A 24,586-nucleotide genomic window follows, 5' to 3' on the forward strand; every position below is an offset into this window, starting at 1 on the left:
GGGGTTATTTATTTCAACTTGAGCAGCATTTCCCTTAGATGACTGATGAATTCACTTTATTTTAGTGCATTAATAATAGAGCTGGTTAATGGAATAGAATAGAATATCCTTTATTGTCATTGGAGAACACAAGTTGTACAGTGCAGTAAGATGCTCAGTATTAACAGTAGTAAAAAGAAAATATATAATCTAAATATAAGTCGGTATGGAATGGAATATAAAAAATAGAAAACGGAATATGTGTACAGTGTCATCCAGTACAGATATGGGTTATTAATGTGTTTTAATCCATTTTAAAGCGGAAACAGAGGAAGGATATTAAGAGGTCAGTCATATCTAAATGTTCTACCGTTTTTATTGTTTAAGTGGGACTGAAGTCGTTTGCTACTGAGCAGCTGTCTCTCTGTTTCTTGTTAAAAACCTTGAACCCAGTCGCTCCGTCCCTCACTCTGTTTCACCCCGTGTGTTTTATAACTCAACTCAACTCGACTTTCTGGAAAGAGGGCTCCTCAGATAAAAAAAACAAAACAAAACAAAAAAAACAAAACAGCGGAGCCCTGTGAACACGCCTCCTCCTCCTCCTCGACCATCTGAAAGCGGCATTAATCAGGCCTCTCTCGCGTGGGCGTGGTCTGCCCCAAAGAGGAGGAGTTGTTTGCGCGCGTGTATGTTTGTATGAGTGTGTGCGCGCGTCCTCTCTGGACCGCATGAGATGAGCTGCCTGCAGTCTTTGCAGCCACTGTTTTCGCCTCCTCCTCCTCCTCCTCATCCGCCGCCGCCACCACCTGCTCCTCCTCCTCTCCTCGCCTCTGTCTGCCTGTCCAGTCCGGGAATGTTGACCACCGTGGCCTGATCCAGCGCGTTGCCGAGTGTCCCTTCATCTCCACGCTTCCACTCCCCGTGTTGTGGCTGAGGGTCGTAGCCTGCCAGGCTCTGCTCTGCTCTGCTCTGGTCTGATCTGATCTGGCTGTGAGGTGAGTGCACGTTACCGCATGAATTGAACACTCGTTGTATGTTTTTTTTTTCTTTCTTTCTTTTTTTTTAAAAAAGTGCGGCGGCTGACATGCAGTCAAAGTTTCATGTGCTGTTGTTGTGACACACGGCGTTTTGCGTTTCGGAGCACATGTGCGCACTGTGCGTAACCGCTCAGCGGGACCTGCCTCCCTCTCTGACAACGGCCGGTCATTGAACTTTGAAAACAAGTTTATTCACCGGAGCGGGCTGCTGCATGCACACATGTCCACCTTACTGTACCTTCTAGTGGGAAGCTTCCGCTGGAGACACCCTAGCCTGTTCCGGGGTCTGCGGACACGCCGATAAGCTGCCTGAGTCCCGTGCGCTTTCCTTCACCTTTCCCCACATCTACTCTGTTTTTGCCTCCGCCCTAGGGATCAGTGTTTTGATCCCAGTCGCCTGCCTTGTTTACAGTTGTTTCGCGGCAGCCTGCGCGGCCCCCGTCGTATCCTACTTTGTGTCCAGCAGGGCTCCGGCTCCCAGTGTTGCCCCACCACCCCCTTCGCTCAGTTCTGTGAGAGTTTCGCCAGTCTCGCCTTATCGCCTTATCCTTTTGGCAGCATTTGCTTTGGGGGTGGGGAGGGGGAGAAGGAAGCGTTTTTCCCAGGGAGACTTGTCGAGCCCTACTGCGGTGGTTCCCAAAGTGGGCTCCGGGGACCCCCAGGGGGCTCTTGGGTGTGTTCCAGGCGGTCCGAATAAAACGAGGAACAGTTGAATTCAATTAGTTCTGGACCCACCACAATCTAACGCCATAAGAGGAAGACTTATTTTAATCACAGACTATGGAACACATGTAACAACAAATACGCTCTCAGAGGGAGTGTGTGTGGAATTAAAATATTAAGAACCCCCTCTTCAAGCCTTCTAAGAATCCCCCATTACCACAAATACTCTACTCCAGCTGCAGATTCTCATATCTGTATTGCATGCAGCTCTCTTAAGGCAGCGCATATCATCCAGTCAGGATTGCAATATTTGTCAGGTATACAAAACCTTGAGAAACGATGTTTAATGATGGTTACAGACGGTGAAAGGATGAGCGAGTCGGAGAGCCCGATCCTTATCTGATCTTTATGTGCAAACGTCTTGGCAGAGCAACTCTTCATAGATAGGCCTAATCTGCCCCGTCATTCGGGCACTCTTCCAAATCAATTTCTTTACTGGCTGCATGTGGCGTCTGCAGAAAGTTGCGTAACCGGCCAAATTTATGATTCTGGGAACTATTGATGTTGGCCCGTGTGCTTTGAATGCAGATCAGTGTTCTCACTGGGAACGTGGAGCGAGACTTTTTTTAAGGATAAACTCGAGATACCCCGAGATCACAGCCTCTCCCTGGTGTTCAGAACTAGGATTCACCTTTTACTGAACACAAGCTGATGTGCTGATCTTCCCTTTCTACAGGAGAGAGTCCTCTTTAATTAGCCCAGTACCGAACAAAACCCACGCAGTGCACATGACCAGTTGTGTCTAGTTGCTTTGAATGCATGTAGCTTTAACACTTGCTTTCAGTCCTTACTGGATTAGAAACAATTGGACTGATTAAAATCCACTGTATTTAAATTTAGTTTAACCTCGACATGCCTTTCAGAATAAAGGCAAGAAAAACATGTGAGTGAAACGTGCAATCTGACTAATCACTGACATTTGACTCCACTTGCCAACATCTGAGCACACATTCATGGACCTCTGTGTGGTTGAATGTGAAGTAGTCCGATCATGCTGGCGCGTACAGTCAACAACAGGCTGCCGCCGGGTCTTTGCAAGCGTGTAATATTGTCGACTCTTTGCCATTCCACACCAAAGAGGATTTCTCCTTCCCTCGCCCCTGCACATTATATCCTGCTTTCTTTCATTTAATCATGTTGCGGTCACATCACCGTGCGCATGGCAACCGCTCGAACTGCCCCCCCCCCCCTCCTCCTCCTTCCCCGGGCACCAGTTCTTGCTATTTCAAGTCCATGCTAAGTAAGCACAGGCATGACGGGGCATGAACTCTGAAAGACTACAGGCTGCCAAGAGGCTGCTGACTGCACACATTGCAAGGAATCATACAATAAGCTGTGCTCATCTCAGTTTACGAGTCAGATTTGTGTGTTTGTTTGCATAACTACCGTGTGCTTGGCAGGAATCACTCCAGGCATTGGCTGGATGGCAAAAAACCTCATCGGGTTTATTGATTTACAGATACATATAGGTAGATTATTGTTCCCACTGCCCTTGCTTGTATGCATATTGACTGAGCTGTGGTCCAAGGGGAAAAGGCCAGCCGTCCTATTAGCTGGTATTGGTGGTATAAGAGCTTGTGGTTGTGCTCTAGGCAGCATTCCTCCGGGTCTTGCGTCAGCCAGCAGTCATTCAGCACTGGTTAGTCTAGGCTTATACACTGTTAATACCCCCCTCCCTGATGTCATGACACCATTAACCCAAGCCTGTTGGGGCACCGCAGCACAGTTCATGTCATTCCACTGACTCTGCCTGGGCCTAAAAGCTGAGCAACTTCCAAAATGTTCAGCTGGGCTGTAAAGTGGTGAGAAAATGAATCCAGCGATGCTAGGGACTGCTGTTTGTTTTCTGGCTAAAGGCTGAGTTCAGACCCAGTTACATAAGCAAGCAGGATTTCTATACTCGCTCTCTCCTCTGTTAAAATGTTAAACATTGGGTTGAGCTTCCTGGCCTCAAAGCGTTTGGATCTTTGAAACGGTGCCACATGTTAACATCTCTCAAGGCAAAATTGACCGCCTATTTTTGACAGCACGTCTCAACTGTTGCTTTATGCTCTTGGTACTTCAACTATAATTGCTGAGTAATCATGCTTAGCTTTGTGAGAAGTAATTTCCAAGAGCCTCAACTCTTGCCAGAGAAATAAAACTTTGCGGTATTATTGTTTACTTGTGTTTTGCTGAACATAACAACATTTTCTGATCCCTGGATTTCTACTATTATTCTACAAAGGATAAGGACTGAATGTGGTGTACTTTGCTACTTATAAATAGGATTTATGCTAAGTCCTTGTTAATGTGATTTTTTTTTTTTCAGCCAGCCAAGTTTGTTAGCATTCCTACGAGTAAGTAAAATAAATCCTGTTCCCCTTCCCCTCAAGTGATCACACAAAACCGGAGGACCTTTCGTGATATGAATTAAATGTTTCACTTGCAAGGTCAGTTTTGTTTGGGTTGCCCCTTGCACAGTTGTTTTATCAGCTCCACGTTGTTGAATAGAAGGTGTTCAAATGTGGGAGTTCTGTGTGCGCAGCAGCACCAGTCATTTCAAGCTGCTACTACATACCTTAACAGTAAAGACTGTGTCATGAGAAGGACGAGTCCGTCTAATGTAGCCCCCTGGGGCCACCGTTGCAGCCAACTTGTGCACAAGCAGCGCTGCTCCCAAGCCCCGTCCATTCATCTACGCCATTGCATAAGACCAGTCCTCCCAAGCAGCCAAATGAAATCCTCATCCAATTAGGCACTGTCCACGTTTCCAAAGGGCCTTTCTCTCATAGACTGGTGCTATTCAGCCTCCCCCGGCATGACATCAGGCTCTCTCTTATAGCCCCACTTTACGCTGCTGCTCACAAATAAAGAAAGCTGCCAATTAATGACTAATCAACATGTGCAACAAGCACAACCAGTGAGGAGTGACTACCATCTAATCTGCTGATTAAAACAGAAGACAGAGATCCTCTGTTCAACTCTCTCTTCAAATCTTTCATTGTGGCTTTGCTGCAGAAACAACAGCCGGCGCTGACAACCTTATTTGAGAGGCCTTAAAGGTTGGTTATTGGACTTAGGTGCAATTTTTATTTTAGAGTAGAGTAGTCAGGGTTATTAGTTACGCACCACGTTTAGTAAATTCTAAGGGTTCATCTACATTTAAGGAATTGCATTTGGAGCTAATAGGTGGAGAGAATCTCCAGCTCACAATAACCCATGAAAGTATAGCAGACGACTAAACTCTCCATCCATACGACTCACACGACTCGCATATTATCCATTTCCATACGATTAAAGGAAGTTTTGATAACTCCCAGTGTCAGGTTAAATGTTGTCACTCAAGGTGTCTGGCTAGTTTAAACATATACAGTGGAATAATTGACCTCCCCTCTCCAGGGAACGCCATACGGTCAGTACATTCACTTCAATGCGTTCTCCGCAAGTCCCCAGTCACTGAGCTGGATCCGTGCCATTTCTTGAATTAAGACGCTGTTTATGTTCTGGGCCGGAGTGCAGGGTGAGAGGGGGGTGAGGCTGAAGGGGGGGAGGTGGCTGAGGGCTCGGAGAAGGGGGAGGATAGCTGCGTTACAGTGCAGCATTGGTCGATAGTGAGAACCAAGGGGCGCGGGTAGTCTCGGCGGGGTTCAGTGGGCGTGGCGCTCGAGGAGAAGGGGTGCGATCGGAGTCTGATCGCTTTGGATGACAAGGGCTTCTGATATAGCTCACAATTATGACAGAAATCTGGCCTTCATGGGATGAGTAAAGCACTCAAAGTCAAGAAATGTGATTCCACATGAATATTACTTTATGAATTAATAAATAAATAATACTTGCATTTACCTAGCATCTTCAAATAATCTACACGTTAAGCCTGAAACCCCCGGAGCAAGTACAACTTTATCCATACAGCATTGATAATGATTGAATAGTCTCAAGAGGGTTTACACAACCCAGAGCCTGAAACCACCCAGAGCGAGCACTAAGGCGACAGTGGCTAGAAAAACTCCATTTTAACAGGAATGAACCTTGAGCAGAAACCAGCTCATACGTGGGGACCCATCTCCTTGAGGCCGACTGGCATTAAAGCAGCCTGTAAAATGCAAACAAGGGTACAAGGTACAGCTGATGCATGTCCCATGAGAGAAGTATGGATAGAGCAAGCATTCAAAACATTGACTGTAGGTATCCAGAGTGGCCAGAGTTAGAGAGTATAGGGACAAACAGGAGTGATGGTGCATAAACCTGCCAGTGACAATAGTAGTCCCATTACAGATGAGAAGCTTGTGCAATGATGAGGTATCATAAGCAGGTTGGAGAATCATGCATTCAGGTAGGAATGAATAACTTAAAGCCAAACCGTACAGCTTTTTTTCTATAAAATCAAAACACTTCTCTAAAGCTAGGGGCTAGTGGAACTGAAGTCGGATGATAATTCTCTGCGGGCTTCTCTCGGTGGGCGACCCGCACATTATACATGGTCACATGAGCCACTCTGAACATGAATAATTGATCAGAGCAACGTTCTGTGTATTATATATGAAACGAGATGAATAGTTAAAGAACCTTAACATGTACTCGTCTGTCCTTTCGCTCAACTTTCTGACTCAGATTGGATTTCACCTGACGCCGGTTTGCTGAGATTAAAGGCCAGGCTGCAGTTTACAGGAGCGCCTGGCTAAAACTGTATTGAACTGGTGGAACGTTGAGCACAAGATGCCGACTAAATGGTCGTTTGAGCCTTTTGAACGGCCGTATCTTTTTCAACTGGTGCCGCTCTTGCGTTTCCTGTTTCTTTTTTTGTTCAGCTCTTTTTATTGCTGCAAATATTCCTAAACTGGCTGATGCGTCTGCCGAGAGTGTCCCTCCTCAGGCGTTTGACACTTCCATCTAAAGATAAGTGTATGTCCAGCTTGTTCCAGCTGCACTGTCTGTCTCAGTGGTGCCCCAGGGCTGAGGGTGAGGGATGTAGCCAGCATCATATATCACAGGATTACATTTCATAAGCAAAACTATGGGAGCGATATGATACTTAATGCTCAGTCTATTCTCCATTCTCAAGCTGAAGCAAACATGGGGTAGTCCATTTATTATTTTTATTTTTTGATGAAAATATCACACATTTTCCTTGTGGGTTGCAACAGACTAAGTTTTAATATAACACAAGAGATAAAAGGGTGATCAGTGAGAGATCTCAATCCCTGCAGCAGCTGGTTAGATGGTGCATCTGCCGTAGTGGGCAGTAACATTCGTAGATCCTGTTGGAGCAGTTGGGTGTGCGATAGAAAAAGCAGTCCGTTGCAGACCTCTAGTGCATGGTGTCAAAGACCAAACACTTTGTTCCCTGACCCTTACTGACCCCTGGAGGCATAACAAGTTGCCTTTTGACCCTATGATACCTGAGTAGGAAGCTTACAATGTCTGTGTGTGTGGTTGTGTGTGTGCAACCCACTCTTATCCCCGGCTGGCCCATAAATCAGCTTCATAAGGTTGGGGTTCACTGATTGTACTACATATGTCTTTTCACTCAGTAGCCTATATGGAAAGAATGTGCTCCCTGCGTTCCAAAGATGACTGAGTAGAGCTGAACAGTCCCTTGTTAAGCTGTGTCCAATCTAATCAGCTGAAGGCAAGCTGACTGAGGTGAACACATTTCATAATTATATACACAAGGAGAGTAGTTGACACAGCAGAGCTCTGCAGATTTGCCGCTGAACACTGTGTGGTTTTGTGTTATGATTTAGTTTTTTTTGGGGGGGGGTGTTTAATCTACATCCCGGGTTGTCTCATTTCAGAATAATTAACTGTTAGTTGGGCTGTTTTTGCCAAAAGGCCTAGACGGGAACACTGCGTTTGTGTCAAATTTGTACCAATCCCACCATGCTTTTGGTTATGTAAAGCCATGTTTCCACCCAAGGTACAGGGAACTTTTAGTCTCAGAAACTCCTTTGAAGGAACTAAGTTGCTCCTTGAGATCACTGGTTTCCAACAGCTTCTAAAGATCTGCAAAATTAGGGTAATATCCGCCGCTGATGTATGAAAACGCAACAACTAGTTTTACAGATAATCTTTGTATTGGTCCATGCTCTACTCTGGTTGGTGGTGGTAACACAGACGGATAAAAATTAACAATAACCCTCAAATAAAGCAACAGGCAGGCATCCGTTGACACTGCAACAGCATGGAGGAGATTGAAGCTGGGCTGCTGTTCATTGTGATTTAATACTTTACAAATGGTATCCAAAAAAGGGCTGAAACAAGGGCAACTGGACTTGTCGGCTCCATAACACCAGTTCCCCTGGTTTCGGATAAGAGACAATCGTAAGTAGCAAAGTCAATCAAAATGCAGGAGATTCTAGACTTTGGCGTGCCATTGCAGAGATTGAAATAAAGTGCTGAGAGCGCTCGTCCATTCAGAAATGTTATGCAAGCCCCACCTCCAGAGGAGCTGTACTTATTCAAAAGTATTAAGCCCCAAACAGGGACTTAAAAGAGTTTCCCGGAACTTAAGTCTAGCCCTTGTCATCATGGTGGAAATCCACCGAGTACCTCCAATGGTACCCATTTCCTGGGGAAAGTTCCTGCTGAGGAAACACGGCTTAATGTGTTTGTATATTTGAAGCTCTCTTTGGTTAAGTACTTTAGCTTTCTTCCAAAGACATTGTGCAGATGCAGTAATCCAGCTTTTCTATTGTTCCAAAATACTGTGTTGGTTCAGCTTTGGCAGCAGTAGAATGGCTGTCATGAATCCATACATAATCCCTCAATACCTAAGTCACATGCCACGTATTTGATTTCATTTAATGAAATCGGTCAGTGACGGATAATTGAAAAATGTCTTTAACACCATTTAAATGGGCTTTTGTCAATTGTTACAGATTTGCTCCTGCATCCGAATTAAATGTCAGTTGACCTGCATGAACACTGCACAACTTTATTCCACAGTTATGTTCTGTGGATGCCCTTCTATAAATACCCTCACCATTTAGAAGTTTGTCCCAATTAGGACAGGGCGGGAATATACCGTATATAGAGCAGTGAACGCCTTTACTGAAATGTACAGATGCTGGCAGGCAGGTAGGCTTTGATACACGTGGGCTGGTAAACAGACAGCTAGTGAGAGGCAAATAAAGAAGTAATAAAAAAATTTAAAAAACGTTGAAAAAATGCCAAGCAGGAAGAAAGACGGAGACAGTTAATACAGGAAATACAGCAAACCAGATCGACAAGCAGGTAGGTCGGTTAAAAAAAACAGAACATAACTGACTTCTTAGTTTGTTTGGTTGTGTAGTTCACGCATACAGTATGCAAGGTTAAAAGTTGAATATTTCCATTCCCCGCTCTAAAAATTATATTGGACTCGCTTTATGAGGGTTTAAGGAAGAGAAAAACGTGTAATGACACAGTTTAAGACAGTAATCTTACTTAATATACATCATTCAAAATGGACATTGTACTCGGAGAAACACGTTATAGGAAAAAGCTTTTGTTTTTACATTGAATTCCCTTATTTCCTTATGAATAAGTATATTTGATTTGGATACCATATACGCTGATATTACTGGTTACAAATACAGGCACAGCCGGCAGCCTCTCAAGTTTTCCTAACACTCATCTCTGGTCTGGTGAACCGGTCAGCCACCTCCACATAACAGAGGGGAACTCTTCAGGGAAATGTTTCTACTGTTTCAATTAGGCTTTACTTTAAATAGCCAAGGTTTCTGGTGATCCCCGGCCTCTCTTTTGGCTTCTCCGCAGGGCTTATCATCCCGGGATGTTAAAGCTGGACCCTTGAGGTGTGAGCACATATCCGCAGATTAACCCCTAGACTGACCAAACACGCGGACCTTGTCCTTGTCCACTTTACCACTTTTCGCTGCATTTATTGATTTGTAAGAAGGATAAACGCTCAGGGAGGTCAAAGGCAGTTATTTCTCTTTAAAGTTGAGTTTTAAGTGCAGAGGTGACTCCTCAAGTTGTATGTTGTAACACTCGGTCCACTACATAACACTTAGGAGGCTAAAATCATAATAAAAGAGCATTAACACAGTTAACTTTTCTTTTCCATAATGATTACATGATTAGGTTCATATGTGCGCGCGTTATTACCAGCTATTGCAGCTTAAAGAAACTGACTTTCAAATAAAGCAGTAACTGAGTAATTGTCTTAGTGTTTCATGGCTTATTGGCTCAAGAGCAATGTCGAATAACATTGCGTGTTCTAGCTCATTAAGCGCAAATCGCATGCGGTACATGGCCACGTTGCTGCTGGTTGTTTCCTAAAGGACAGGAAAGGAAGATTTTTGTAGAGTTTCTGCAATTTCGGTAGCAGAAACTGGAAGATGAGTAATGATAATCCGTAATAATAAACACAAAGGGGTTGTTTTCGGGTTTTGTTATATTTGCGGTACTTCATTGCCACAGGATGAAGTGGTTGGACGCTATAAAGAAAATAAAGATGTGTGCTTATGTGAAACTCCAACATTTCCAGAATATCAGATGGATGCGGTGTTCAAGTCCTTCAGCAAAACGCGTTCTGCTGCACCTTTCGTGTCACGACTGACGATGGGCATTTCAGGGCCACTGCGTTTTCGAAGTCCGCCAGCCAACACTCTGCCTCATGCTGGTCTGAGCAAAAATCACTTTAATTAATCCAGATGCAGTAACCTCACCGCTGGGTACAGCCACCGGACCCCCAAAGTTCCCCCATTCTAGTGCGACGATAATTGCACTGTCAAGGTCAGAGATGGTTAGGTTTCAGTGCACAGTTCAAGTGGAAGGAACCGAATCAAAGGGCTCTGAGAGGGTCTAATCCCTGCAGTGGAATGGCTTTGATTGTGTCAGGGAGCAATTAAGGATAGGTGCGTATGTGTGTGTTTGGTCAATAAATCAATCAGCGAGAGTCGCTGTGGCACATATGAGCACTTTGAAACCTGGGTTGCGAGGTATTTTAATGCTACACGCAACGCCTGAGCTTTTTCCCATGTTTTAATCACGCACAGCCGAAACAGATGTCGCAGTTTACACCTGTTTACATCTCAAAGGCTGGGTATAGCTTAGATTCTTTGTGATTACAGGTTATACGTTTAAGGATCTGAGCTCCGGTGAGGCACGAACCGTTTTGTTTGCCGTATAATGTAGTCAGTCGATGCTTACTTCTGTCCCCCTTGCGCAACCTCCCGACCCCTGAAAAATAATCAACGTACAATTCGGGCTCAGGCACTTTGTGGAGCTTAATGAGGTGCTGCTTGGAGGGTTTTGGGCTGTTGTTAATTTGTGCTGTTTTTGTTGTAAACTGTGTGTCTGTAAATAATGTGTAAATGACGAGCTGTCCTGTCTTGTCCTCAGGCCACACACATGGATTGACACAGTGACACACACATACACACTCATTACAAGCAGGCCCTTTCAGAGGTCCCCGGTGATTGTGGCGCCATGCTCTTTGTTTAAAATGCATTCATGATTCGGCCATTATTTGCGAGCCAAAATTTGGAGCCATAAAAAAACTCTCTTTTATTTTTTCAAAAAACTTTGAAAAGGGAGAGCGACAATGTGAGTGACAGCTTTGTTATATCTCATTTAGGGCTGCAGCTATCGATTCTTTTTGTAATCGATTAATCTAGCACTTTATCGATCGATTAATCGGATATTTTTTTTTTACGTTTTTAAACAACCAAAACAAATAATGCATAACAAAAATTATGTGGCTGTAAAATGATCAAGCATTTGCCTTTTATTTCTCAAAAAAACAGAGAACTCCAACTCCAACATTTGGCTCCAAAACTAAGCCCATTTATTGCAATTTAATACATAATTTCTGGGGTGAGCCTATTTGCTATGATAACCTAGCAACCTGTGTGTTTGTGAACACGTCCTGTGCGTGAGGAACAGCACAGCACGTGCCCCCCCCCCCCTTAAATATAATACTATAATAATAATAATATATATGGGAGTATTTGGCCGCTATTCGAGGAGAATTTAGTAACGTCAATGATTCTGATAAGCTCAGGCCGGTCGCGTTCGCCTCGCGGCCGCTCAATTTGTGATCCGCTGCGTAAATCCTTCGGCCGGCCGACCGGGAAAGGTCCCGGTCGTCCCGATTGCCACTCCGCCCCTGGGCTATACTGTCTTGCAATTGAACGTGAATAAGTTTACTTAAAAACATCAAAGCTAAACATCATATCTAGTCAAACCGCATCATCACATCGCTACAAATACAGTATGCAATTAAAATCAGCGAACATCATTTAGGTTACGTTACCATGTTTCAGCGACGCTTGGTGAAACAGCATGTGGATGTTTTCTGTTTAGATGCTGGCTCATTGAGCTTGTACTGCTGTGGTACGCCAGGTCTACTTTGCAGTATACACAATGTATCACGCGCTAGTGGTGTGCTTCGCATAGGTGCTTCCAAAACAACGGTCCGTGTGGAACAATCAGATCCCTGCGCGTATAGTGCGCGTCATAGGAATTTAACGAGGCTTCGAGGCAGAGTTTTTGCCTCGAGCAATTTTTGTAATCGAGTTAATCGAGTAACTCGACGAATCGTTTCAGCCCTAATCTCATTACGTGACACATTTTCAGGATAACCCATCTTTCTGAGGTCAAATAGCAGAACTCCACTTCATTTTAACCTCTTGCAGTATATTAAAAAAAGATTGTTGACCAGAGGCAGGAATCTTTTGTTTCTACTTGTCATTTAGAGAATTATTTAGATCCTAGTGCACCAACCCTTAAAGGGCCTTGTGTGTGTTTCATCAGAAGGGCTACATCTGACAATTTGTGAAAATTTGTGAAAATTTCTGAAACTGATGGTTTGGCTTTTAGAGCATCCTGATGTGCCGATTGGCCAAATGGCAAGCGTATATCCATATAGCGGGAGTGACTGGGGCACCAAGACGCAGCCTCTAAATAATGCATTATCTGCCGCGAAACTCGTAATTTCACCAATATTTTGTTATGAGACGCTAGTGCTATTGCCTGTTGAGTCCGGAGTTACCTGTTATCATCATCCGGTGTCTGTAGATTGACCTACAGACCCCAGATGATGTCTTCTGACCTGGACGATGTCGTCTCGACAGTCGGCTTGTTTACCTGTAATTTGCTACTGCTAGTTTTTTGCAACATTTTTGGAACAGCTATAAGCGCTTTTCCCTTTTGATCCGATTGGACAACACATCATAAATACTAGTTCTTTTTAAAACTAGGTCAGTCCAGAGAGTCCATGCACTCATGTTTGGTACGTATTTTGTCCGAAAGTTAAAGCAGCAAAGCAGCATTTGTGATAGTCGACTCTGCTGGAGAGACAGAGTGTCCATACTGTTCACTAGTACCAGATACACAACTAGCGTTTCTCAAATTCCCTGAAAACTTCTAAAATACAGAGCCGACACACCTACCTCTACACACACACACACACACACACACACACACCCACATTCAGTACACGTATGCATGCAAAAGCACATGTACAAGCAGAAACGCACACATATAAACACAGCGCGGCCGCAAGTGCAGCTGGCTCGCAACCGCTAAAGCAAACACGAGATAATATTAGCCGTCTATAAAATGGCAGGTCATATTTTTAAAACACAAACTGGGGGTCATGAACTGCTGCATAAAGGGCCGTCATAGTTGAGAGCGAGAGCTGCTTGGCTCCAAAAATACCCCAGGGTCTAACTTCAGACCTGGATGTGTGCCTGCAGGGTATTTTTGGGTCAGTGTTTACAGGTGTTTGTTCAGTGGCAGCAGTGCCAAGAGGTTAGTAGGATACCCACTTTAAGAAGTTCAAATAGACTAAAGTCCATGTTGTTGAATTTATGGTTATTTTGACGAAGGACGGCCGGGACGAAGGCTTCTTAGAACAGAAGAACATATTTAAGTCCCCTAAAGTGTAACATTTATTACAGTTGTGCAGAGACCACACACAGTAGATTGCTCTGTCATTTAATCCTATATGGTGGAGTACAGTGAGATTGTTGGTTGACTAGGATTCAGATGGTGAAATGAATCCAGAAACCCAAGACGACAAAACATCTTTAGAGCCAAAATCTAGAAATGTACTCCAGTACAAAGTTAATTCAATTCTTTTATTATCCAAATAAAAGAAATGTCGCTCTATCTCAGCTCAAGTGCACTTTACCCTCAACAATAAAGATAAAAGGGAGATATCTTGACCGAGAAAGCTTAGTTGTCCCACATAGCTGCCTACATGTGCCAGGACGCATTGTTTGCAAGCAACCTACGGCTTGTTAAAGTGGACATTTCAAACCTGGTGTTGTGGGCGGCTCATGTGTACAAAAATGAAGGGTATCTGCAATAACGGTGCCTCAGGAAAAACGAATAACGTTACATCTGGGTGACAAGAAGCCGTGAAGGTTGAATAATTTGGTTTCCGTTGGCATAAGTTGGGGTAAAGGCTCCACCAGTCGCTCTCGGCAGCTCAGTTTCTGGATGTTCCCCGCCAGCCGCATCCTCTTGCAAGGCTAATGCAGCTGCAGCCTCTGCTACTCTCAGCTGAATTACGTCTTCCCATACGCCAAACACCTTCCCAGTCCACAGCAAACCATTATATTAAAAGGTACTACATTGTACGCAAGCAAGTGCACAGGTACATATGTGTAATTTTAGAAAACATTGTTTTCCAGTAAACTACCATAACATTGTAGTCGGCATCAGATATGAAAAGCTGGTACTTTTGAGTGTTTTGCAAATGTGATTTATGTGCATAAATCTTTGTCATGTTTTACAAAATCTCTGGTCATATCTTTTTTTAACCAAGCACGGTTCCTTACTTGTTCCCTGTTGATGTTGTTTACTATAGGCCTATGTGGGTTAAGAAGTACTCTGTGCTATATCTGTCTTCTCAGACTTCATCTACCTTTCCTTCTGTCATCCTCCTCTCCTTCCGTCACCCTTTCTCATTTGAACCTCCTAACCTTTCCCCCTCCTTCCTGTGTAGTTTTCCACTAACCTCCATGTGTCTGCTCTTCTTCCTCTGCAGGTTCTGCTCTGTCCATCTTATATTGAAACCGAGCCAACCAGACAAATTGCACAAAAGAGCTGAAAAGCGCAAAGCATGGCTGTGGCCGGATGTCCGGATTATTTCCTGCATCATCCAAATTATCAGGTAAATGGCAAGTTCATGTGTGCGATAAGATAAAATCTTTGTTTATTGTGCCACTTTAACAGCTCAATTAGCATTTGTAGAGATAAAATGGTGCCATTTTAGATTTGAAATTAAACAGCCAACACTCATATATCTCAGAGATGGAATTGTTTATCCACACAAAGTTTCTTGGAAGTTGTTAACTGGATGGGATTGTGGAAGTTGAACCCTTTCTTTATCGATTGAGGTCACCAAAATTCTGCCTTTACCAGCGATCTTCAGTCAGCAGTCATCATTTAGATGCTCCCAACAGTACATTTGCCTCTTTAGTTTTGTACAATGGCACAAAGGTCTGTGATCCCAGTTTACATTGTTTAGTCTAGTCCTGAGTAAAAAGAGAGTCGGTAAGTGGTACTGACAATGTCACACCATCATTCCACCAATTTAAACACGTTGAATCTACAATGAGATGCAGGGGGATGGGACTCTGTTGATCCGACAAGGTGCTAAAGTTTCTTTAAAAACACCCTCGGGTAATGACTGCCCTTTTTACTCGGATTCTATTTACTTAAACCTATTGACCTTTTGTTCTGAGTGTATTTAGTTTTACAGTACAAGTCAGATTTCAAGTTCTCAGTGTTAAACCTACTTATCAGCAGCCAGCCAAGTGACTCAAAACACAAAACATTCATCATCATGTGCTATAAATCCATCGGACGTAGGGGCAATTTAAATTTACATACCGCACATTTTACTTATGCTACTACTTAAAATGCTAAAAAGTCACACAAGGAAAACTCATCTCTTCCAAATACACAAACAAAGTGACATGTCGATCTGAGGAACAGAACATTTGAGCTCCACAGTACTTTGCAAATCACTTAGGCTACTGTATACAGTATGCAGGTGGAAACATAAATGTTCAGCAAGGTACAGGGTACACACTGAGATTAGCTTGTGGTCAGAAGTGCTCATTTGTTGTTCAGGTGAGAAAAAACAGACTTGACAGTGGCAGTTTCGGGTATGGCCGACCCATTCCCTCCAGCTTCCACAGAGCAAAGGGCTTTCAAACATTTGGATTAGGGCAGTAGCGCTATTAGCCCTATCAGAAGCCAGTCTCTTGTCTGCTCGTCATCTGGGTCATGGCTTTATCTGCGACCTTTGAACTCGGAGCTAGAGGATAGAGACTTCAGTCTGCCAGTGTTTGCTAGATCTCCACACCTTAAAGGGACAGAAACCAAAGATTTGCACGAGGCACTGACTCAACCACTCATACATGTGTTGAGTTGAGTCGGTTGAGTCAGGGTCACTTGTGTTTATTTTGTTTCCGTGCCTCTGCCTTAGATAACTCAACATTTGTCTTGTCATTTTATTTTCCATTCAACTGATATAAAATAGGGATTGTTTAATTGAATAGACATACATGATTCCATTACTGTAGGATGTAAAGATTTAACATCTGAATGGAGTGAGGTATCATTTAGGCCCTTCTTCCTTGCTAACAGTTTTGAGTTTGCGTTTGAGTTTGGGAGCTCCAGTATATGGACGTCAGTTCGCACACTCGAGTGCCCACAGACAGACGCGCACGGCAGCACGCGTGCACGCCCCCGCACGCTCGCTCGCTCGCCTGTTTGCAAACCATTCAGCTATGACGGATGCACCTTGACTTGCTGAATGACAAAGCCCATTCACTGTGAAATTCCAGGGTTATGGAAGATTTTCCCTGATAAAACTGCAGCAGCAATTCAAAACAGATTCAGCTGTAGATAGCATTCACACTAAACTCGGGGGATTATATCGCCACTTTAATCTTGTTTCAGCCGTATAATCGCGACTGGTGAATAAATGATTTGTGTTTGCCAAGCGAGGCAAATCAGGTGAAAGCGCACTGCTAGTGGCAGGGTGATTTAAAAACTACAGTGTCGATAATGCATTTTAGTAAGGCTATGTAATTGTCAGTGTAATCTGGTTCTTCATCTAATCGCCTAGTAAAACTTGACTAAAGCACATACTGAAATGCCATGTAAACAGAACTCAATGAGTCTCTGTAAAGCAAAGAACAATGCTGCCTGTATCAACGGAGCAGTCTTGTGTTCTGCCTCGTCAAATCTATGTTGGTCCACTGTAAAGACAAGCACATTTGCTGTGAGTGAACCTAAGATAGCTGGATTGTTTTATCTGTTCCTGCAGTGTTTCCCGTAACCTATCAGTAATCCTAGGAATCGCAAACATTTGCGTTTGATTTTCTTTGCACCTTTGACAGGAATATTTCAAAAGAGTCATGTATCAGTGCAGATACAGTATGCAGGATACGTTCCCTGAGTTAGCAATTTCAACTTTGAGTCAGCAGAGACTGTTATTACTTGTACAACATGAAAGCGTGCCTTCATTCCAGGTCTGTAGTCAACCAAAGAAAATCCTGGTCCACTGAAGTCAAAAATATTGCGCTTTATCTCAGGATTAACTAAATTCACTACTGTGAACTGAGTGCATTATATAAAAACCCAGTAATGACCTCATTATTTTGTACTCAAATGACTAGTGTGCACCTGCCCGTATTTTTATTATGTTCGCAGTGAAAACGTTAAACATAAAAGGCTTTGGAGCTCTGTCGCACAGACAAGTTTTTATGTGATATTAATGCAGTGTGTGTTGTGCAAACTGTGTTGTGCAAGCAGCTGTGTGCAAATTTTACACTCGACTCTTCGTCGTCCATTTAAACAAACGCAGCCACACCAACGGCTTTTCGTTCAATAAAAACCTAAATAAAGTTAGATCTCCATGGCCCCATTAGGTTGGGCCGAGATCAAAGTTGTGAAAACCCGCTGATGGTTTGCCACCACACCGTTGGAAATACTGGATCAATCCTGGAAGGGTGTTGATGTCGTGCTTGTCTCCTCATGCAAGTAACACTGAGACCATATCGACCAAACTGGAGCCCCGTTTCCTTCACCACTCCCAGTCACCTGTCTTGATCCTTAAAGGTTTCTATTTGATCATGGCATTTTAAATGTGACTTTGGGATTGTCATGTTTAAGAGTAGGGAATGGGCATTCTTTTAAATGCAGTAGTAGCAATAGTAAGTGTATTTAAATGCAGTTGTGCTGCATTTTATATCAGCATCAGGTCTACAAAGCACGTGTTGTTGCTGTTGGGCTCTGCTAACAACTCCCTGTCCATCGCAATATGTTTCCTATAATCACAATAATCTGCTGACATCCCATAGAGGTGTTCATGTGTCTGGAAGGTAAATGGCACAATAAAAGCTTTGCAGTGGTTTTATTGGAACATAAATTGGGTAATCTTTCGGGTGATTAACTTTAATTGGAAGTATTTAGACAAACAAAGCTGATGGAAATCCTTAATATGTTCATGTTTCGTGAATATACAGTATGTCATAGCTCAGCTCGTCCATCTTTCTCAGACTACACCTGAATTTCCAAAGTATAAACAAAGAGTTAAAGAAAGCAGTAGAGCAGACATTAGCGTGACCTCCTGATCTCATTCTTGGTAATTATGCAAGAAGAGATTTACACTTGCTTCCTTGCGTCCATGTATGTTCTAACAGCCAGAAAGCACTGCTGCTGCTCTCGGTAGGAATGGTCGATCTGAAGTAAGTCTTGGACCTTTGTGTAAGATTTACATATGACTGACAGAGGATATTCCGTTCTCAGTAAAAACTATAATACAAGGTTAAGTGTTTTACTGCCTCTGTGAATCTCGCAGTTCAGATAGCAGCCAAGTGTGCGTTGCCAAACTGTGCCTGGCACGCTTCTAGTATTTTCATGTGCAGGCACCTCAGCTGCACCTGTGTGCAGTCTGTCAGTGACAGTTTTCACCAGTCACATCCAAAAAACTATAAATCATCCCTGTTGGATCATGTTGCTCATCACAGTCACACGTCTCCTTTTGTTGTAATAAAAAATGTGGAACTCCGGGCAAAGGAGACAAAATGTGCGTCTATTGAAGTGGAGGATTCGTAGGAAGAGATGGAGATAAGGTATAGTTTCACTGAAGAGGATGTCCGTCTCCAACACACTTGTTAATTTACACTTTTGATGGGCACATAAGCGTGGGGTGTTTCTTTAACCTGTAGACCAATAATACCGTAATAGTTTGTGCCATTATTCCACCTAGAGACTTCAGATAGAACTGTTGCCCTTGGATGTCTCTAAAGAGTCATCAGCCTAAAGGAGAGGACTTCAGTGTAGACAAGGAGCTGATGATTACGGAGCTGGGAGGAACCACACATTAATACTTCACGGAATACAACTCTTTTTCTGTTTGATCACATTTCAGCAGTTTGAAGACGGTGGAAATGTGAAATTGTGTGGCAATGGCAACTGAGAGCTCAGACAGGACTTGAAAACCACTGCAACAACTCGAAAAAGCTCAACTCAAGGATTAGCGCTGGAAACAAAAAGGGAATGAACTACAAGAGTGAAAGCATACAAGTTGAATTAAATGATTTATATCGGTAAAGGTTGCAGTGATTCCCTAGACGAAGGTCAGCGCTCCCTCTCAGACTATCACAGAGTCACAGACAAAAACGTCTGCCACTGCGTTCCCCGCCCTGCGCCAACATGAAAATAGAGCCTGAAGTATTGTTATGGATCCGCTTCAGCTGTTCCTCCTTAGCCACAAGCCCCTCCGTAATTCTGTCATTGATTCATATTCAATCCCGGTCATAACATTTAACCTTAGTCTGACCCCTTCTAAAGGTGTAGCTTTGACATGCATCTCAGACTTTTATCCCTTGTTTGAGGCCCAACCTTCAGACCTTTGTGTCTGTCCCGCTTTCAGCGCCTTAACCTTGTCTCTAGCTGCCACTGACCCCTTTTAAAAGGCTGAACCCTCAACCTCTTGACTCCTGCTTGGAGTTCCTTTCAACTTCATCAATGTGAAAGGGCTCTTATATGCTCCGTGTCAAAACTTGGCCTACCCTCAGTCCTGATTTGACCCCTCTTGAGGAACATAAGCAACACGTGTGCGCGCCTGTGCCTGTGCTTTTGAGCCTGAGCGTAAAAGAGCGAGAGACTGAGCAAGCAACATGAGAAAATTCATAAAAGAAAGAGAACATCTGTGTTTTTCTTCAGCTGAAGTGTCAGCTTTTATGTGTTACCTCATTTGGACTCTACTCTTTGTAGTCTCAGCCTTAAAGACTTCAATAAACCTTACAGAGAGCTAGTCAGTGGAATGGCTGAGAATTATGCTAAATGGCCGGTATCCATAGGACTAAATCCTCCAAGTTTACATGCTGTCAATTGTCTATAGAGGAATCAAAGGCTGTCTGGGCTTTGGATTTTTGGTTATAAGATTCACAAAAGAGATCAAGGTGTGCTTTAATGGTTCTCCAGTGTGTGTGTGTGTGTGTGTGTGTGTGTGTGTGTGTGTTAACTCATTTACTTCCAGACAGCCATTCAAGACAAGTATATGGTGTGAAAGAGTCTTTATGCTTTTGCTCACTGGAGCTCAACCATGACCATCCTATCCTGAATGCATGCACACACACTAACTTTACGCCATAGCGTCCCACTAACCAAACAGTGTCCCGGTGCTGTTTGGGTGACTGGGTAGGGATCAGTCACAGTCTGGTAGCTGGACCCCCAGAGAGTGTGTGTGTGTGTGTGTGTGTGTGTGTGTGTGTGTGTGTGTGTGTGTGTGTGTGTGTGTGTGTGTGTGTGTGTGTGTGTGTGTGTGTGTGTGTGTGTGTGTGTGTGTGTGTGTGTGTGTGTGTGTGTGTTAGTGGCAATACCATTGCATAGGAAAGAAAATTAGTGATGCGGTGGTTGTTCTATTAATTATTTATTTAATTCAAAAGGAGCCTAGTCCCATTAAGAGGCCAAATTTCCTTTTTGGGGGAGGGCTTTTCAAAGGCGGAACAGTGCATCGTAATGATTGGATGCGGTTGGGTTGGTTGGTATAGAAGCAAGGTCAGCGGGTGGCGGTGGACAGAGCCATATCCTGACGTTGTGCACCAAGTTATACTCCATTTAGTTGGAAGAGGAGCAAAGACTTCTTTTGCGCTGAACAGTAAAGAAAAATCAAGCAAATCAAGGATTATATAGTTCCAGTCTGTTCAGTCGGGCCCTTATTATGAAGCACGGAGACATAGGGTGGAATTCCACGTCAAGCTTTGTGCTCGCTGTGAGTTAGTTCTCTTTGAATCCTCATGAAGTCTTCTTAGAGAAGGTAGAGTGCTGAGAATTTTAACACCGTTATTATTTAAGCACTAGAAGTCACTGTTTCTGTGTATTGCATTGAAAAAAAGAAGACAGATTTAATAAAAATGTATCTAAAACCTTTCAAATTTAGTAGAAAAGTGTTTCCTTGTTTAAAAAGTTGAACAAGAGAAATTAGTTCAAATTGTGGTCAACAATTGTTGTTGTGTGGCAACCTTACAAAGTGCATTTGCTGATTTACACGTTGAATACCAGGGTTGTCGTGTTTTCCTCACCGTGACCCAATATCTACAGAGGCGACAAACGTTAACTCTAAAGCAGAAACCATCTATTGCCGTAGAAAATTGGGCGGGATATCATCTAGCACAAAAAAAAAAAAAAGCGTGTAAGAGAATCTCGTTCCGCCTGCAATGTCTGTCGCTACTCTAAATGAAGCAGAACAAGCAACCGCAACAACTTTTATTACAGCGTCAGAGGAGGTCGGCTGCTGTAACGCACAGACCCACAGTCAGTTGTGGTGTTTTCTCTGAACACAATGGTCGGCCTTGGTACGTTCTGTTCCCTCTCCTGCTGTTAGGACGCCAGTCTGCACATGTACACACACACATGCGCGCACGCACACACACACACACACACACACACACACGAACACACAAACAATATGATACGTTGTCATTTTGAGTGCATGTAAGTACCAGAAACACGTCTTAGTCAAATATGTTTATACAAATACAAACGTAGTTAATCCCTTGCTGTGATTTCTATCTCTTTATGGAAAACTTAAAACCGTAACGGGACTCTGCTGAGACTCTGTAGCGCAAAGGTCAAACCAGGACACTGTGGTTCGAGGCTATCTTTTTAACCGCCATTCATCTGTGCAGCGATACACGCCTGACCATGTTTACACACCGTGGGATAAAAAGTTGTGGAGCGAAGGTTACGCCAACACAGCTCTTCTGAATTTGTTTTATACTATAAGTTTAATGTTTTTGTTTAGTTTTCTAATGCACTGATCGTTTCTGTTTTAGCTTTAGCATCCCTGACATATTTGTACGTCATCGATTTCTTCTTAGTTGTAACTGTAATCCAACAATGTTGGGGTGCTCCTATAAAACAAGTTTCCAGTGGAGTGACATTATTTTTCTTTTTTTTTGTTCTTGTTTCTCTCTCCTCCAGCAGGACAATATAGACCGGTCCTCCAATCACAGACAGGCTGACCTCATTGGTCCCAGCTTCCAGCAATCAGCCAATCAGAACTCTCCTAACAATCAAGGTTGGTCTTCGGCCGCCAGTAAATAAGTGTGTGCGTGTGTGTGCTTGTGCGCAATTGTTTGTGTGTTAGCTGATGCTTGTACATTAGACATGTAAAATAATTGAATGACACAGATACTCTGACATCAAATTACATATGATTTCAAATTACGTATGATTTTACACATGTAATGGGACTTGTCATATGATATTGCACACTGCTTGGAGTTACTGTTGTCCGCACAAGCTTGCTGGGAATGTTTTTTATCGATTTTTATTCATAAGAGAATAACAAAAGTCACTGTCGGTGTGTGTGTGCGCGTGAGCGTGTTTTGTTCCAGGACAGTGTGGACGGCGGCTTGCTTTTCATAATCCTCCGCCGGGACGGGGGTGGGTTAAGTGTTGTAATATATATTTGGGTCTCTTCCGCTGTAAACATTTCAGCTGTTCATGGGGTGATCTGCATGAGCACAGGGTGCCATTATAATTACGCTGTCCATCTAATTGTGCCACACACGGTTCATCCATGACAATCGGAGCATGAGATTTAGGCACAATATTGGCCCAGCATGGGAGGTGAGGGCGGGGAGTCTGCGAGGACTCAACCAGTGAATTAGAACGCTTGGCCCTGGCATGGGAAATAAATGGAGCAGAAATTACATTGTCATTTTTTCAGGATTAGCCGGGATGGAGGGAACTCTGGAGGAATGGAGCGGCTGATGAATTTAGATTACTTGAAAGCCATAGTACGGGACTTTTAAAAATAAATTCCGTTCGCGAAATCTCTTCACCCACTGCTGCTTGCCCTAATCTGCGCCAGGTAAATCTCTTTGCATTTCGTAGTGTACAGGAGTTGTATATCTGGGTAGTTCATTCATTCATTTGTTGGCGCACCTAAAGCGATGCGTTTTATGTCAACCAGCAACGTAGATTTGACAGAGGTGAAGAGACAGCAGCTGTAGCGGACAGAGTAGGCTTCCACAACTAGGTGTATGGTGGCTCCTATGGCGGAACAACAAAGCTTCTGACTGTATCCAAGGCTCCATGAATTCATCGTTTATGCCGGTCAGGTAGAATGAAAAGGAACTCAGAAGCCTCCAATCAAAATTTTGAATGTTGCAGATGAAAAAAAGAAACGGCTTAATTCAAAACTTTTGCCACATTCTGAATTTAGAGCCCCGCTGACTCAGATGTTAGTAGTGGAATGATTCTCCCTGCCGACAATGATATTCCTGCTTTCCAGTAAACTCGCTATTTTAGAAAAACCCCACCGACGTGCCTCAGACCCTTGCTGGTAACACGGAGGGGACCATTGTTCCTGGAGAGGGAGGGAGGCATGGTGAGGAGGAGTTCCCATATGTGTCTCAGATGGGTATAGCGCTGCTAGGCAACAAATCCCATCAATGGTACCAATGCGGCGCAGTAATCTGATGGCGTGGCTCTGGAGGGGTTAACCAGTCAAAATCTCAGGCCTGAGAGTGACGCTCCCACCTCTTCCAGTTATGACTCCGTAGTGTAACATGCCGTGGGCGTTCACACACACACACACACACACACACGTACACGGGCCTATATGTGCAGGTACACACACACATACACTTTCATCCACAGACGACAAGTCCCAGCCTGAACCATTGTTATGATTATTATGCAGATGTGGAATATTTACAGCCTTATTGCTTGATGTCGATGCTCTGAACTTGTCGCGAAGAAATAAGAAGTTCAGCTTTGCCGAGACTTTCATTTTGGGGGAAGATAGACTCAGAGCCTACAGGTGGATGTTGGGGTAGAGAGGAGACGGCAGTGGCAGCAGCATTACAGTGCTGTAATGATACCAAATTCAAGTTGCCTCGAAATAGGAACATGAAAAGGCCTCCCTGGGACCTCGTGTTTGCTTTGTCCATTGTGGACTACTGTCGAGACTTGGGCCCATGCTACATTTCTGCTAATAGATCCCACAAAACACTCTGGATCTCTCCACATGATGGAAAGGGTGTGCTGGATACTGTATGCACTGCAGTGAAAAGACTATGACGCGTGAGTCTAAGAGTTGATTCAATTTAAGCCGTCTGAGCTGGAACCTGCTCCATGAAAGTCTATACCAAATTAAGCAGCCCTTCTTCTTGTATGCGTCATCTAACGGACCAGCATCACAGCATCCAGAACCACACAGCTAGCAGGGCAGATAGATCGTTTTGTCACAGAAGATGTCCAAATAACCTGCTCCCTACAAAACTGTACATAGTAAGATGCACAGCCCCCCCTTTTCGCTCCTGTCCGTCCTTTCCTTTCTCCTTCCCTCTCTCCTCCTGCATCCCTCTGAC

The 24,586-nt window shown here is 43.7% G+C and overlaps 1 protein-coding gene across 2 annotated transcripts in view; it reads left to right on the top strand.

Annotated features, from left to right (window-relative positions):
* Positions 1 to 274: 274 nt before the first annotated feature.
* Positions 275 to 24,586, top strand: part of grb10b (growth factor receptor-bound protein 10b) — a 63,099-nt gene continuing 38,787 nt past the window's right edge. For both annotated transcript variants that reach the window (XM_084556210.1, XM_084556211.1), the window contains exons 1-3: positions 275 to 974; positions 14,725 to 14,850; positions 22,188 to 22,284. In XM_084556210.1, the coding sequence (XP_084412336.1) occupies positions 14,800 to 14,850; positions 22,188 to 22,284 (148 nt within the window). In that variant the 5' untranslated portion in view covers positions 275 to 974; positions 14,725 to 14,799. The remainder of the gene's footprint in view (positions 975 to 14,724; positions 14,851 to 22,187; positions 22,285 to 24,586) is intronic.

Source organism: Chelon labrosus, assembly GCF_963514085.1.
Source record: "Chelon labrosus genome assembly, chromosome: 12".
NCBI classification, from domain to species: Eukaryota; Metazoa; Chordata; class Actinopteri; order Mugiliformes; family Mugilidae; genus Chelon; species Chelon labrosus.